The sequence below is a fragment of the Juglans microcarpa x Juglans regia genome, chromosome 3S, assembly GCF_004785595.1.
Source record: "Juglans microcarpa x Juglans regia isolate MS1-56 chromosome 3S, Jm3101_v1.0, whole genome shotgun sequence".
Lineage (NCBI taxonomy): Eukaryota > Viridiplantae > Streptophyta > Magnoliopsida > Fagales > Juglandaceae > Juglans > Juglans microcarpa x Juglans regia.
This window is the reverse complement of record NC_054599.1, coordinates 25,490,816-25,506,315: the sequence shown is the minus strand read 5'-3', so window position 1 is coordinate 25,506,315 and position 15,500 is coordinate 25,490,816. Positions and strand designations below refer to the sequence as shown.

Below are 15,500 nucleotides of genomic sequence, written 5' to 3'. Positions count from 1 at the left end.
GTATCACAAGTTTGTGCTGCACTCCAAGTTTGTCTTCTAATACTTGGATTATGTTTACCTGCTTTTATGTTATAGGCCAGAGATTTGATCACACTGGCGACTTCATGAATCATTGGGTTGTTCAGCAATCGAATTCATAAATCATACTGACGAGATATATTTTTTTATTTTTCACTACTTTATTGTTTGAAATAAATAAATAAATAAATAAAAGGTTATTTTGTAATTTGAGATATTTACTACATTATCTATAAGTTGATAATTTAGAGTTAATAACCTTCACTAGATTTCTTTCTTTTTAAGGAATAGTAGCCAAACTTAAATGCTTTGGTGGCTGAGTGCTGCAGTTTGTATTTAACCTTGAATTGTTCCAGGATTCCAGTTCAACGATGCTTTGGTGATCCGAGATTAATGTACCTGATAAGGGTTTAAATTGTATTTTTTAAATTGTATTTTTCTCAAGTATTCCAATGTTCACCATACTTAGCTTAACACTCATATCTTATTCATTGATCAACAATTTCTTAACTCATCTCCAACGCCCGTGGCTGAGGCCCGTGTCCCCTGCGGTACTAAACAAGACCAAAAGGACTGGCCTCTTTTCCTTTAATTATTTTACTTTTTGTTTCAATATTTGTTAAAATTTACTTTTTATTTTCATTCATTAATCATTTCTTTTTTAAAACTATATTATTTTTGTAAAAAAACTGTTTCACTCAACTAGGCAACGCGATTTGCACGTTGCTCCCGACTTAGTTTATATATGAATAAATACAGATAGAAGTCACTATTGGAAATATCTATTTTATACATATGATGTGGCATCATCTAAATTACACATCTCTCTAAATGAGTGTTGAGAACAATCAACTAGAAGTAACTATGCAATGAGTGTAAAGTGTACATTACTACAATAACTTCTCTCTAACATTACTCTTTATATATATATATATATATATATCGACCCAACCACATGCAGCATTAATAGTGAAATACGTATATAGCGTGTGTATCGCGTGTACTGCATGGAACATTAAATAGCTTAACTGGATCGGCCACAGATCTTTAATGCATGTATGAGAGCTACGTACGTACATATATGAGGACCAAGAAGGGACCGCAATCAGTACTATACCATGACCCGTCAATATTGCACAAACGAATGTATCCATATCTATATGAGAGGCACTAGGAGACGGACGGGTGCCTTTCAGTATTTTACACCAACCACTGATAAAAAGATACGTAGGGATTCTAACAAAATTAACAATACAATTACATGTTGGGAATATTCATAAATTTGTCTCCTCCCCCACCCCCCACCCCTCGTCAAGTAGCCTCAAGCTCTCTCTCTCTCTCTCTCACACACACACACACAAATTTGAGTCTCTACTAGTATCAAGAGCTCCAGATTTGTTTTGTTCGAACTTATATTTCTTAGTATCAAACCTAAAAGCATGACAACCGAAAATGGCTCCACCTCAGCTCCACAAAAGGGCACAATTGAAAGTGGTCCCAACTCAGTACCACGCAAAGGTCCTCCGCACCTTCACTCAGCAGAATCTTCTATAACAATTATGTAATTTTGTTGTGAAATTATTCTTTGTATTGAGGAATTGCAATTCTGTTTTAACCGACTCACAGCTAGGCTAGAAATGCCAGCGCACACAATCTGATCGATACAATGCCTGAGCACCACTGGATATTGTTTCCCTTTAAATAGCACACTGTATATCCAACATTGGGTAAGGAAAATGAAATATATGAAATCATTCAATCTTTCAGAACCAGACAAATTGTTATTTGACAAATGAGGAGGGAATCGGGAGTTCGGATGGGGCCAGTGAGCTAGTTACAAAAAAGAAGCAAAAATTCTAAGAAAGAAAGGTCAGAGAGATTAGGTGGAATGGGACCTGAGAGATGGCTAGAGGAAAGATCCAGTTGTGCTTGGAAATGGGTTTCGAAAGGAGGGGGAGAAGACAGAAGAGAGAACAGGGAAAGGGAAAGGGAGAGAAGAGGGAAAAGTCACACCCATCGTAATTCTTATAAGTATCTTACGTGTCCAAATTTGATTGAAAGGTGTAAAATAGAAAAAAACACCCGACCGGTTTGAAGATTCTCTCTATCTATATATATATATACCACACAAATTATAAGCACTGATCACAGTCAATATAAATAAAAATTTTATAATCGGTCATTTTTACGTACTTTTTGTATACTCTATTAATATGATTAGTTGCATCAATTTTTTTTAAATATAAATTAATTAAAAAAAATATTAATATGCCGTTTGAGTTTACTCCTTCATTTTGACTGTTTATGTATTTATTTTTGTTAATTATTTTTAATTAATAATTAAGAAAATAATTTTTAATGTATTGCTATATTTTTTATTTTTTAAAAATATTAAAAAAATATAAAAAAAGTAAGATAAAAATAAAAATGTGATTTTGTGCTAACGAGCACACCCAACAGTCAAAGCTAGACAGCACGTTTGCAAGACTTAAATAATTATTTTAGTCAATCACATTAATAAAATATATAAAAATATATATAAAAATAAATGTATATAAAATAATTCATATATATATATATATAGTCTACAAAAGTTAATATTCGTAGCTTGCAGTACTCCACATTGAAATCCCACAGACAGTAGCCATTTACTCATGTCTGACCCATCTCTGGAGCACGAAACCCTGATAAAAGCATGCAGTAGTAGTACTGCTATATATATATATATATAGAGTATGAACGGTAACATGAATATTGTGAGTTTTTTTTTTATTTTGGTGTATACCTGTGAAACGCATGCGGTCTGTAGCATCATTGATAATTTGATAGTGCGCTATAAAAATATGCAACGACGACGACGCTTCAGAGACGTGGACAACTCTTACGGACACAAAGGCAAAAGTGATCTACTCATGCTGTTGATCCTCATGCATGCATTTACGGCCTGTGTCCATGCAAAAATATGTAAATATGTGCGTGGCTGCAGGGAGCAAATATTGCATTTATTCAAGTATAAGTAGCATCTTAGCTTCTTGCCCATTTGGAAATAGAAGCTTAATTGTCATGCATACTAGATATAGCTAGGAGCACTGACTCTTGTAACAAATCTGAAAGGTCCTTATGAAAATTAATTTCCAGGAAATTGAAGAACTGCCGCCCTTTGGGTATGAATAAGACGTACATCAACGCACGCCGGTTTCAATGGTTTCCATGAATATCATCCATGAAAGGGTGAGAAGAAGAGAAACAATTGAAAACATCTCAGGGATCGAGAGAGTTGAAGTACTAAAGTGGGTGATGTTGGTAGTTGGAATTAGTATGGCCACATTAATTTATGAGAGAGAGAGAGAGAGTGCTACATGATCTTATGACCGACAGATCGATCCCTTATCTTAAATGTCTTAAATATTAGGATATGCATGAAGAATGATTTTATGGAATAAGGGTCCATAAAATGAAAAAAAAAATTATAATATTGAAGAACTTAATTACTTTCAACATAAAATATTTATTCAGTAAATTTTTAAGAGTTTTTGTTGTTCGGTGATCATCATCATCATCATCAAAACATATATATATATATATATTGAAAATATTTTTCATTGTTTAGTTCACATAATTAAGAAATAATTAATTAACCTTCACACTGCTATCCCTCAATATTTATGATGATTCGCGTCAGCAAATTGTTGAGAAAAAAAAAATTTTTTGTTAATTGTTTGGTTGAATCTTGAAAGTATATGATCTGATCATCATCATATGTTAAAAATCATTTTCCAATATTATTAGCTCACAGTAAAAATAATTACAAGCTGCATACAGTACTAACATCATATATTCAAATGGGATGAGAATTTCCTACTGCGTGAATCTTTTTATCTAAATATTTTCTACAATATTTTACAAATACATGAGATACAATATATATATATATATATATAAAGAATCTCCTGTATTTAATACGAATTATGGTACAGATATATTATATATATACCTATATGTCTACAACATTATATATTAAGGAGTTCTATGGAGTCTGGAAATAGACAATTCGGATCTGTTTCCAAAAAAAAAAAATAGACAATTATTCGGATCGGCAAATATTAGGGACAGTAGCAGGACAAAGCGCAGCTATTATATACACACAGGGCCACCGGCCAATAACTTGCAGCTACACATGATCAATGACGACCACACACATTAATGCCCAGGAAAAAAACCATATATATATATAATATAAATATATATAGTGCGTTGCTTTTTTATATCTTTATTTGGAATATGTTTGCATGGCTGTAGAACGACGTTGGATCGGTAGCTAGCTAGCTAGGGCAAGGCCAAACAAGGTTGGAATTAAATAGTTAATCGAGCTCAACATACGGAGTCACTACAACGTAAATCATGAGTTTTTGGGGGTTTGACAATTGTGTTAGTCTTCAAACTATTATCAAAAAATATTTTTTACGACGGTTTGTGAAAATCATCACTAAAGGCAGTTGAGAAATTGTATTATGTTCAAACGTCTATATATTCACGTTTGAATGAGCCTTGGACATTCAAACATTAAGGTTACTTACTTGCGAATGTGGAAATTTTTTGTGCTAGCGTTCGAACGTTAATTGATTTGATATTAAAGTTGGATATTTCAGATTAAAAAAAATTGAGAATTGAAGTGTAGTATAATGTCACTTCAACAAAATCGCAGTGGGCGAAGAAAGAAGAATAAATGAATATATTATTATCATTATTAGAAACTTTTATTGTTTATTTTTGCAACTCTATAAGACATTATAAGTTATTATATTTATGGTGTAATATGATACAATTTGTATACTTTAATTTTATGAAATTTTTGTTTCTGGTCATAACGTTCGAATATAAAGAACAAATATTCAAAACAATACCACTGAATTCCAATAAAATGTTCGAACTTAAGTCATTCCGTTCGAACGTTTCCATGCACAAACGATCTAAATGTCCGAATGATTAGAATATATACGTTCAAACGATAACCCAACATCCGAACATTAAAAATTGTACGTTCTAACGCTTCTCCATTAACATCCGAATGCAACATTCAAAAGTCTATGAGCAAACGTTCGAATGTAAATATTAATCGTGCGAAGCAAAAATAACGAATGTCTAATTTTTAACTTTCGAATGTTAATCGGTCAGATTAACGTTCGAATGTCGATTTTTATATGTGAATGTTACTTTCTTTGATGAATTTTAACTGTCACTAAAAAAATCACATTTGAACATTATATCTCATAAAAGACTTTCAACTATCATAAAAAAATAATAATAAATAAACTTTTTATGATGATTGAACAATAAACCATCACAGAAAAAAAAAAAAAAAAAATTGTGATGCCAGTTGACGGTCTAAGACCGTCACAAAAAAAAAAGTTGTGATGGTTTACTTATTTTTTGTGACGATTTTATTGTCACAGAGTCAAAATCTGTTGTAGGTAGTAGTACTACTAGTCGCTAAAAGGAACCGCGCGAGGTCGATTCAGATCATCAACGTGGGCTAGCTGGGAGTTGCATGGATTAACATGATGAGATCTGAAATATTGCAGCATAATTGGCACGTACAGAAGTTGCAGGAAAAACATGAGAATTGGTAATTAGTCTTAGGCACGCACGTACACATGCTTGCATGTACGTGGTTATGATTACAAAAAAATAAATAAATATTTAGAAATAGCTATTGTAGTGAGAATGATTATAACCTATTTACGATATTGAAAATATGATTATTTTAATAAATAATTATTATTTTCATAATAAATAATTGTCGACAAATAAGCATTTTACTAATGCAGTCAAGGGTCATGATATATATTAATTAACACGATAATATGATTTTAATTAATATTGATCTCAGTACAAAATATATAATAATAATATTAGAACCAAATTAAATAGTACGGCACGCACTGCAATTGGGTAGGAAAGTAGGTTTATCATGAATATAATTATATCATGCTCTCCAAATAGTCTTACATCAATTAATAATTAATCAATCTTGGCCGCCGCTATCTTATATGAATGATATAGAATATTATACGTAACCAAGACAAATTTATAAGGCAATGAAGATCTTCATGCTAATTAATTACGACCACAAGTACGTTTTAATCTCTCTTCGAGTTGGCATAATTCTTTGCATGGAAGTCTAGGAAGAGAGCCAAAAGCGAAGAGTAGAAGACCGTATTGAAGCACCAGCCCCAGACACCGCTGCAGCCTGACCCGGTGAAATGGTAATACAGCATCATACCCAGAACCACAAAGCTAGACAAAAACTGCGCAATTTGACACTCCGTGAGCAGCCGCTTCCATCTGGGGCGCACCCCGAGTGCACAACACAAGTAGTAGGTGTACATCAGCACATGCACCGACGCGTTGGTCACGAGCACCAGTGGAAACATGGACTGCGACGTTTGTAGCCATATGTAGCACATGATCACGACGGCTGCGTGGTGGTAAACGTGGAGAAAAGTGAGTCTCCTGGTCGAGTTACTCACGATGATCAAAAGGGTGTCTACGAATTCTAATATCTTGGAAAGGTAGAACATGTACGCCCAGAAAAAGAGGGGCCCGTTCGGTGGGGTTTTAGGGGGAAGGCAAATGACCCAGAGCAAGTGAGGTGCGTAGGAGAGGGTGGAGACGCTGCAACCAAGGGCCATGATGAGGGAGAAGACGAGGAGGACGAGGTTATGGACGGCAGTGATTGATTTGAGGAGGCCCGGCCTGATGGGTGGGAGAGGGAGGTGGGATAGAAGGAAGGTGAGGAAGAGGTAAGAGAGGACAGTGAGGGTGAGGAAGAGAGGAGAGGAGCCAAGGGTTTGACCCTGGGTCCATGAGAAGTGGAAGATGATTGGGTGGTTAACGAGCCAGTACTGAAGGGCTGAGGAAAAGTGGCTCATGATGATCATGTGGCTGATGATCTGGCTCACACCCCCGGCGTAATGGTTGGTGGTGGTGGCCGTGGAGAGCAGAGGACGACCAGGCCGGCCGGGGGAGATTGATCAGAAAGGAAAGGTTATACTGAGGGAAAGATAAATAAATTTGGAGCCCCGGAAAATAGAAGGTTTTGGTTTTAGGATCTGGCTAGACAGGAAACCTGAAGGTGGGGGAATTTCATGGAATAGGTTTAATTAAGTAGGTCCTTGGATTGGACTCTTCAAGAGCTGCTGCCATCTCATGATGTTGGTCCCACCACAGTTAGCTGGCATGCAGCGGCTTCTGTTCCTTTTCAGGTTTTGGTCTGATCCATTAATTAGTTTCATTTATTCCAGTACCACCTAATCCTTCACCACTTCCATACATGGAGTCTCAAGGCAGAATTAATTATATGAATTACAGGAACGGGGAAGACAAACATCATGATCATCAGTAAGTTTGTCAATATAATATCAAGCAGTACGTAGTAGTACTGCATGATGCCATATCATTCATGCATGGATATTGTTAATTTTGATCGATCGGGACAGTTTGTGATTTCATCCGCTTTCGGTGATCTTTTTGTAGATCTCTTTGACCAGTTATTTAACAAAACAATTAAAGCCATACATTTATAAATAGAATTGAAACAAGATAACATGATAAAATATTACCTATTTTTTAGATATTGGCAAGCTGATCACGATGATCTCTCTTTTAATCAATTAATTCATGGAGTACGTAGTACTTAATGATCTGGAATATTAATCCATGGTACTACTACTTAGTATACTAGCTAGTACTTTGAACAGTAATTAAAACATCACATATATTGCACTCTCAATAAACCACAAAAGTTCATGCATGCATTGATGAATACCACTCAAAATTAAGTATTTATAATAAACTCCATGAAAGGTGCTAATTCCCAACGCTAACACAAAGGATCATCAGAAAGAAGAGAAGAAATTAAAAGGTTTAGAATTCATTATCAGTACGCTGTAAAGCTAGCTAGCTAGCTTAATCAAGGGTTATTTATATATATATAGGCCGGTGCATGTTTTATGTTTTTTAATTGGATAAATCTATTCTCTATCTCTTTTTTATCATCCTTTCATGATTTTATAATATGATAATATTAAATGATAAGTTTATAAATAAAATATAATAAATAATTTTCAAATATTTAATATCATATTATAAAATGATAAGAAAATAATAAAAATTAAAATAATAAATAACATTCCTATATGTATATATATATATATAATATGACTTTTAGAAGAGAAAAGTATTACAAGAAAAATAAATAAACGGGGTGATCACTTGATCTCTTAACTATAACTGATATAGTACTACTGGAGCGTGAAGTTAAGCATCCTCTTGAGATATAGTACTACTGGAGCGAGAAAGTTTGAATATTCTTTGATGAGTTGAATAGACCTAGCTAGCAAGAGCAAAAGATTATTTTGTCTTTTTCCGCATGTTCCCGCCGGACGTTGTGTCATGTATGAATTTGAAAGGTTAATTGTAAAATTCATGGATGCTTGTTCTTGACTACAAAGATAGAGAAAAAGTTGAAGGTTTGAACATTATTATTTGAGTTGAATATACGTAATATACCTAGAAATTAAGAGCAAATTAAAGTTATAAGAAAGTTTAAAACTATATATATAGTTCCCATTTCATTATTTTGTCTTTAATTTTCCTCTTATAATTTCCAGACTATGTAATCATGGGTTGTGCATGCCATGTATGAATAAATTAGGGTTCCTTTCATTTGTAAAATTCATATTTGTTGTTCTTCACTTGTCAATTAAGATTTTTATGTTATAAGCACGGACATGAGTTTATAATTTGTTATGGCTCAAGATATGAGGAGATTTTGTGGTCACGAAGATCAATTTCTTGCAATTTTACATTAATTTTTCAGCTTATATATGACCCTTTGCTGCAGGGTGAAAGCAACAAATGGTCATATATTATTTTAGTGTACATAGAAGTATTTCCAGTGAAATAATTTTGTAGCAAATAAAAATTTTGGTCACGTATAAATATTTGCGAAGAAATATTTATCATAAATATGTCATTTTTTAAGGGTAACTGTCATTATTCATTTATCAAGAAATTTACAATCATGAGTGAATATATTTTAGAATGTCTTCATATCAATCATTACATCATAAACTAAAATAATGTATTTGAACCTCTACCAATACACTATTTCTTTGTGTGATTGGTCTAGTCTTCACTACTATTGATACTCTCTACGTACAGACAAACGTTTAAGAGATAGTCCAACCTCACCATTTATAGAACAAGAGGACTCAACATCTACAGACAAAAGTCTGAGAAACGAACTCTTTTTTATTTTATTTTAAAAACAATAAAAAAATAAAAAAGGAAAACAGTAAAATAGTATAAATGTAGAAATGCCCGCAAGGATGCCAGGCTTGTGTACTGCCATGTATAGAGTTTTACAAAAGAAGATCAATTACAATATACAACTGTGATGAAACAAATAAGGAATGTACATCTATTAAAAGAAACTAACGTAAAAGAAATTATACAAATTGAGAGAATAATGGAAAAGTGATCCAGCCATGATATATGAGATTTTTCCCTCAAATTGCAGCCGTGAATATGTGAGATATCCCTTTTAGATAGAAGTGAAAAATGACGGATTATAATTTGAACTAATTCTGATAGATTTTGAAATCTGTGACGGCGCGTAAAAGCAACACGCTTATCTCTTTTCAGTCATAAAGGTCAAATCTAAAAGTTTTGATTGTGACGAGTTCGGTAGTCTAGCACGCGTGGCAAGAAGTGCTGCCATTTCTAGAGAGTTTGACGTTTAAAGAGGTGATCTTTTCGAAACATTATGATGACTATACATTTGTAGATTGAGATAATTATATCCTAATTAATTTTCAAGATATGATATTATCTATATATATACTGTTTATCGAATCATCGATTACTATTTTAATTTTACTCAATGATGTCTTACGTTTTTTAATCTTATAACCTAATGGCTAATGTAATCGGTTTCCTTCTTTCTTTATTTTTCGTTTGCCATTTTTCTTAAAATGTTGAAACTTCTTAAGAGCAATTAAATCGTCATATAGCGCTGTTATACAATATGCTCATATAATAAAGTACGATGGTTCATTCAAGAGAAACAAAGAAAGACAAAAAGAATTAAAGAAATCCTCCCTGAAAAAATTTATTATCGTTATAGTCATCGAGTTCAATCTTTAATTCCCAGCTGCCCAACGCTCTATCGGTCATGAATGATCATTGTGGAACACTACCTCCAAGTAGCTCTTACTTTCTCAAATTTGATGAGCAAGCTAGCTAGCCACGTCTTTGTCAAATGGCAAAATTGGACAGTGATGGTGATTTTACATAAGAAAAACTATATATGCTCAACTTGTTGTCACCTTCTTCCGGACAGTCCTCTTTCTCCGAACTTTAGGAGCCGGTGGCTCGCCATCAGCAACAGTGTCAGCATTCCCTGTTTGATGCCAAGGAGCCCAAGTCCAGAAACAATGGCATTCTTTGATATAAACCATTTTGAAGATGGCCTATCGGCATCCTCTGAAGGCCTGTTGTAAACCTTCAAGAGACTATCTGGATGAACCAGTGGATCTGCCTCTACCCCCAGCCAAGCCAGCCTTGATCTCTCTCCTAATTGAACGTTCAAAATCCTGCATACAATCACTAGAAAGAGTTAAACAATTGTACATGCTCTACACCCAAGACTTCCATCATCTATAGCCACAGAGTAGGTGAATATTAAGAGGATATGTCAAAGATTGGAACCTAATGGCACCAGTCCACCACTTGACGCAGGAATTTAGTACTAAAGGAAGCCTAAAAAAAGTGTGCAACATATGCAAATAGGTACCTTACCGCACTAGACAAAATTTTCATAAAAAATTAGGCAAATACGTCAAATTGAGTAGTATATTTATGAGATTGATAAGAAAAATAAATCAGATATCATATATACTTTGTAAAAGAAGAAAAAAAATTTAAGAATAAGATACCATTCTAAAAACATGATTAAACTGGTAGTAACAGCTAAATCGACAGTACAAGAGAGGCAGCTACAGTTAGAATATCATATAAGTGAAAATGTTGACTATATTGTATTGATAGTGCAGCGAAAGTCCTAAGCATATAGTATCAATTAAATGAATTATGAAAATGAAAGGAACAGGAAGAGGAAAACTCCTTAAGCATCGGAAAATGCAAAAACCCCTGTCCGTGTACCAGCACGATGTCAGTTTTATTTACCGATAAAAAAAACAATGTCAGTTTTATTCATGATGGACTATTATACTAGTGAAAGTAACATACCTCAAAGCGGTGCCAAAAAACAGTGCCACTCCAATGACATCAAAATGGTTGCTAATTGCTCTATCAAATCCACATAACACCTGATATCTGAGATTTGCATAAAGACCGAGAAATGCACCATAACCAAGTGCACTAGTACTCACGGTTGGAATTGTAACAGATAACCTGCCAAACAATTCACCCAAACTAAATTACTTGGACTAGTTCATCCAATCACAGGCAGGGTTATTTTCTTCATTCTGTTAGTGTGAAAAGAAAATAGTTAAATGGAACACGTGCTTTTAGACATGCTTACCTTCCCTCCTTTTTACTGGCCAAAAGGTTTGATAGTGCACCTTGTACTGCTCCAGTACTTAATCCAACTATAGATAACTCTGCAGCCTTGTAGAAAAACGAGTGAATTCTCTTTTGCAAATCAAATTCCCGAAATGGATAACTCCTTTCAAATATGTTGTTTGGCAGCTTCTGTAATGTATTTTGCAAATCAAATTGGAATGTGTTACCATATGAACGACAAGGAGCAAGTGACCAAACAACAATGGCATTGCAGGTTGCTACTGTGAGCACATTAAGGAATGCCAGATCCCATTCTTGTTTTATCCTACAACCATCGTAGAGGAAAAACTCATCATTTAAGCACATTCAATGAGCATATGTATATTTTCACTTCCCTTTCCATTAAACAAAGCACACACCTATCTTTACGATTCTTAAACTCCCACCACACTGAGCAACCAATTGTAGCAGCCTGCTCCAAAAGAAGCTTATATAAGAAGGCGGGGTCAGCAATCATCCTGTGCAACTGAATAATGTAAGTTTAAATAATTAATTCGAGGGTAGACTCAAACCACTTACTGCTAATACACCAGCAATGAACATTAAAAAATGGAAAAAGAAAATCCACCATTCAGTTGTTAGAAACATTATTGAGAGGATGATATACAGACATTTTATCTACTATGCTACTGTGTTTAAGTTTTTGGTAAGAAGTTATCCAGAATGAAATATCCAATTTGAATACTTCGTTGCCTTCAATTATTTACCTCTGAAGCCACTTTATAGCCCTCTATTTACCACTTTCCAAACTTCCCAGTAAAACAACAATCAATAAATCTCTTGGGTGATAGAGGAAGTGTAAGATATTCATATCTCATTGTCATTCTGGCTGGTGGTGCAGTTGGTGTTTGTTAAAGAATTGGAGTTCATATTATAAAGGTTCATTTGTTAGACTGTCTTAATACATGTTCTTTGTCTAAGAATTGGAGTTCACTATTATAAATGTTCTAGATTAAACAAGATTAATTTGCAAATGTGGCAATCAATTATGTGCGAACTCTGTAAGTTGACAGCCTGCAATGTGAAATCAAAGAACAGTTAACAAAATCACCTGCCAATAAATGCCCTTGATATTCCTTCAGGAATTGCTCGAGAAATAACTCTAGTTGTAGTTGGCCTGGCATTGATTGCTAGGAATTTTACCATTTGAGCAGAGCTAACCAAACCCTGGAGGCAAAATTCAATTGGTATCCAGAGATAGAATTCTTGGCCAAAAGCATGCTTAGAAAAATACTATACCATTTCATAAGCTTGTCGAAATCCAGCAGGCAAATCTACCATTGTCCTCTGCCACTCATTCAAAACAGCATCTACAAATTTACGATCAAAAAGCTGGTCAAAGGCAAAAAGTTAGAACCGCATCAGAAGATATCAACATTAACAGCATTAGAGGACAAAAAATCTAATCTACTCAAGGAACATGATTTTGTGTTTGCATGTAACAAAATTTTAACCTCCTCAAGAAGTCTTCGTCTCCTAAATAGACCTCCCTCATCTCCTTCATCGCCATCGTCGAAGTCATCAAAGTAGTCATCATCATCACCATCATCATCACCACCATCGCCACCACCATGATTTATTTTTTTCCCAATATCTCCACCGCCTCCACCAATTGCAGTCTGCAATTTCAAAAGCATCAGCCATCTTGGTTCTTGCACCAAACACAGAATAAATGAATCATAATATAATTAAACCAACTCAATGAAGAACTATTCAGTTAATTGGTTAAATGAATGAAGAATATTGAGCCTGCATTCTCAGACCTATATCACACTCAACGTGCAATAAATAATCACATCTATAAATACGATGGTTCCCCTAAAATGTCTACATGAAAAATGAGTTTTACAAATTAGATGATGTCAAACATCCCAATTTCGCTAGTTTTAGGCACAACAAAAAGTCCAACGTCACCTGAAATGAAATTTGCATTCTTAAAACAAATGCTAATTCATATTATGTAGTCCTGGGCCAGTAAACTAGTTCCTGATGATATAGTATAGTGTTTGAGAACTGAAATAAAGGTTTAAAAAACTGAATTCAGCCAGTTCCATAATTCATCTACGATATTTGGATTGCTGTCAATTTTAGATGTATGGAAAAGCATTTTGTTTCATGTTATACCCGATAGATAACGATAACATCTCCAAAGAAAGGTAACTTGGCAAACCGATAAGCCTAAAGGCTTAAAATCTCAAAAAGAAGTATATGTGCACAAAACAGAACAGGTTATAATGCTAGGGACGGCATAGGGAATATTAATGCAAAAAAAAAAAATATTCCTTTCATTCCAATGCCAAGAAAACTAGGAGTTGTACAAAAACTATATATGCTTTCTTCAAAATTAAGAGCTTAACTGAAGCAAAACAAAATACTCAAGAGCGAAATGCCTTCAATAGGCCGTAAATTATAAAATTTCTTCAGTGATTTTCGTTCACCCCAACTCCCAAAAATTGCATACGGTTCTATCAAGTCTCCGCTAAGGTTCTCAAATTATTCACCATCTTCAAGTTTTACACAGTTTCTCACCAACCAACGTATGAAAGAACTCCAAATTATAATTCTCGAGCCAATAAAGTACAATAAAAAGGGACGGAATAAGTAGACCTCGGGACTAGACTGGGATTGCTTCTGAGACAAATCGAGTTTGCCCTTCTCCAACGTAACCGAACCCAGCGAACCGTACTGTCCCTTCATAACCGGACTAGCCATCACCTTCGAAGCGCCACAAAACACCGCTCCAACAGACCGACGGAGTCCCCTTCCACGAAGGCCGAAGAAGACGAAGCAGAGGCCTTGACCACCAGTCCCCTCCGTGCTATCTTACCGGCCACCGGATGCGCAACCGGCGAAAAGGGACCGACCTTGGGCTTCGACGATAAGGTCTCAATGGACATAATTTGGGCCGTTTGAAACACAGCGTGAGACATTTTCTTTCTCTTTCTTTTTTTGCTTTCTATTTCTTTGGAATTGAAATTTGCTGTTTGGACAGGGAGAAAATTAAAAAGTAAGATTTTCTAAAAGTACTGTTAGCGGCTCTCTCTCTCTCACTCTCACTAGGGAGGAACAGGGGGAGTGTTAAGAGAGAGAAACGGAGAGAGAAAGAGAGGGGGGGTTTGTTTTGCTTAAGCAGGTGAGTTAACTCGGGGTTGTTCGGGTGAGTAGACTCTGCACTCGGGGCCGGTTTAGTTTGCTGTTTTTCATGGGCTGGGGCCGGCCAACCATCATATTATATGGCTACCGGAAGGTCATTTAACTAACTAACTAGATATCAACCGTCGGTCTTTCCTTAGAAAGGACGTGAGATTCCGACGACGGAAATGCTGATCAAACCGGTCAGATGCATCGGTACTCCTAACACTATCCTTACAATTACAAGCCCTATAACTCGCGCAACACGTAGATTATTGTGTACGTTGTGTATGTAGAAGAAAGATTTAGGATAGATCAAGTTTTATAATAGAGAAATTCAAAACGGTTTATAGAATATTTTATTTGACAAAACAATATAAAAATTGAAATAGTATATTTGAGTGAAGACTTAAATTGGTTTATATTTTTATATATAAAAAAAGAAATGAAATTTCAAAATTACAACAATTCATAATGAAATATTGTTTTTAAAATGATTACCGCTCAATAAACATAACACTTCAAGAATGCTTACTTTTTTTGATAGAATGCTATATTGGAGTCATATGAATATGACTCCGCTTAAAATATAAAACAATATAAATATTGAATTAGTGCTTTTAAGTGGAGTCTTGAATCGTTTATATATTTATATGTAAGAAAAGAAATTAAACTTAAAAATTACAATGGTTCATAATGAA

General features: G+C 34.6%; 1 protein-coding gene and 1 pseudogene across 1 annotated transcript; both read right to left on the bottom strand.

Moving 5' to 3' along the window:
- Positions 1–6,007: 6,007 nt before the first annotated feature.
- LOC121257159 (elongation of fatty acids protein 3-like) lies at positions 6,008–7,165 on the bottom strand. The gene has a single exon (XM_041158066.1). It carries the CDS (start codon positions 6,957–6,959, stop codon positions 6,159–6,161), a length of 801 nt encoding a protein of 266 aa, XP_041014000.1. The 5' UTR covers positions 6,960–7,165; the 3' UTR covers positions 6,008–6,158.
- Positions 7,166–10,080: 2,915 nt separating this feature from the next.
- On the bottom strand, positions 10,081–14,809 carry LOC121258047 (annotated as a pseudogene).
- Positions 14,810–15,500: the final 691 nt, after the last annotated feature.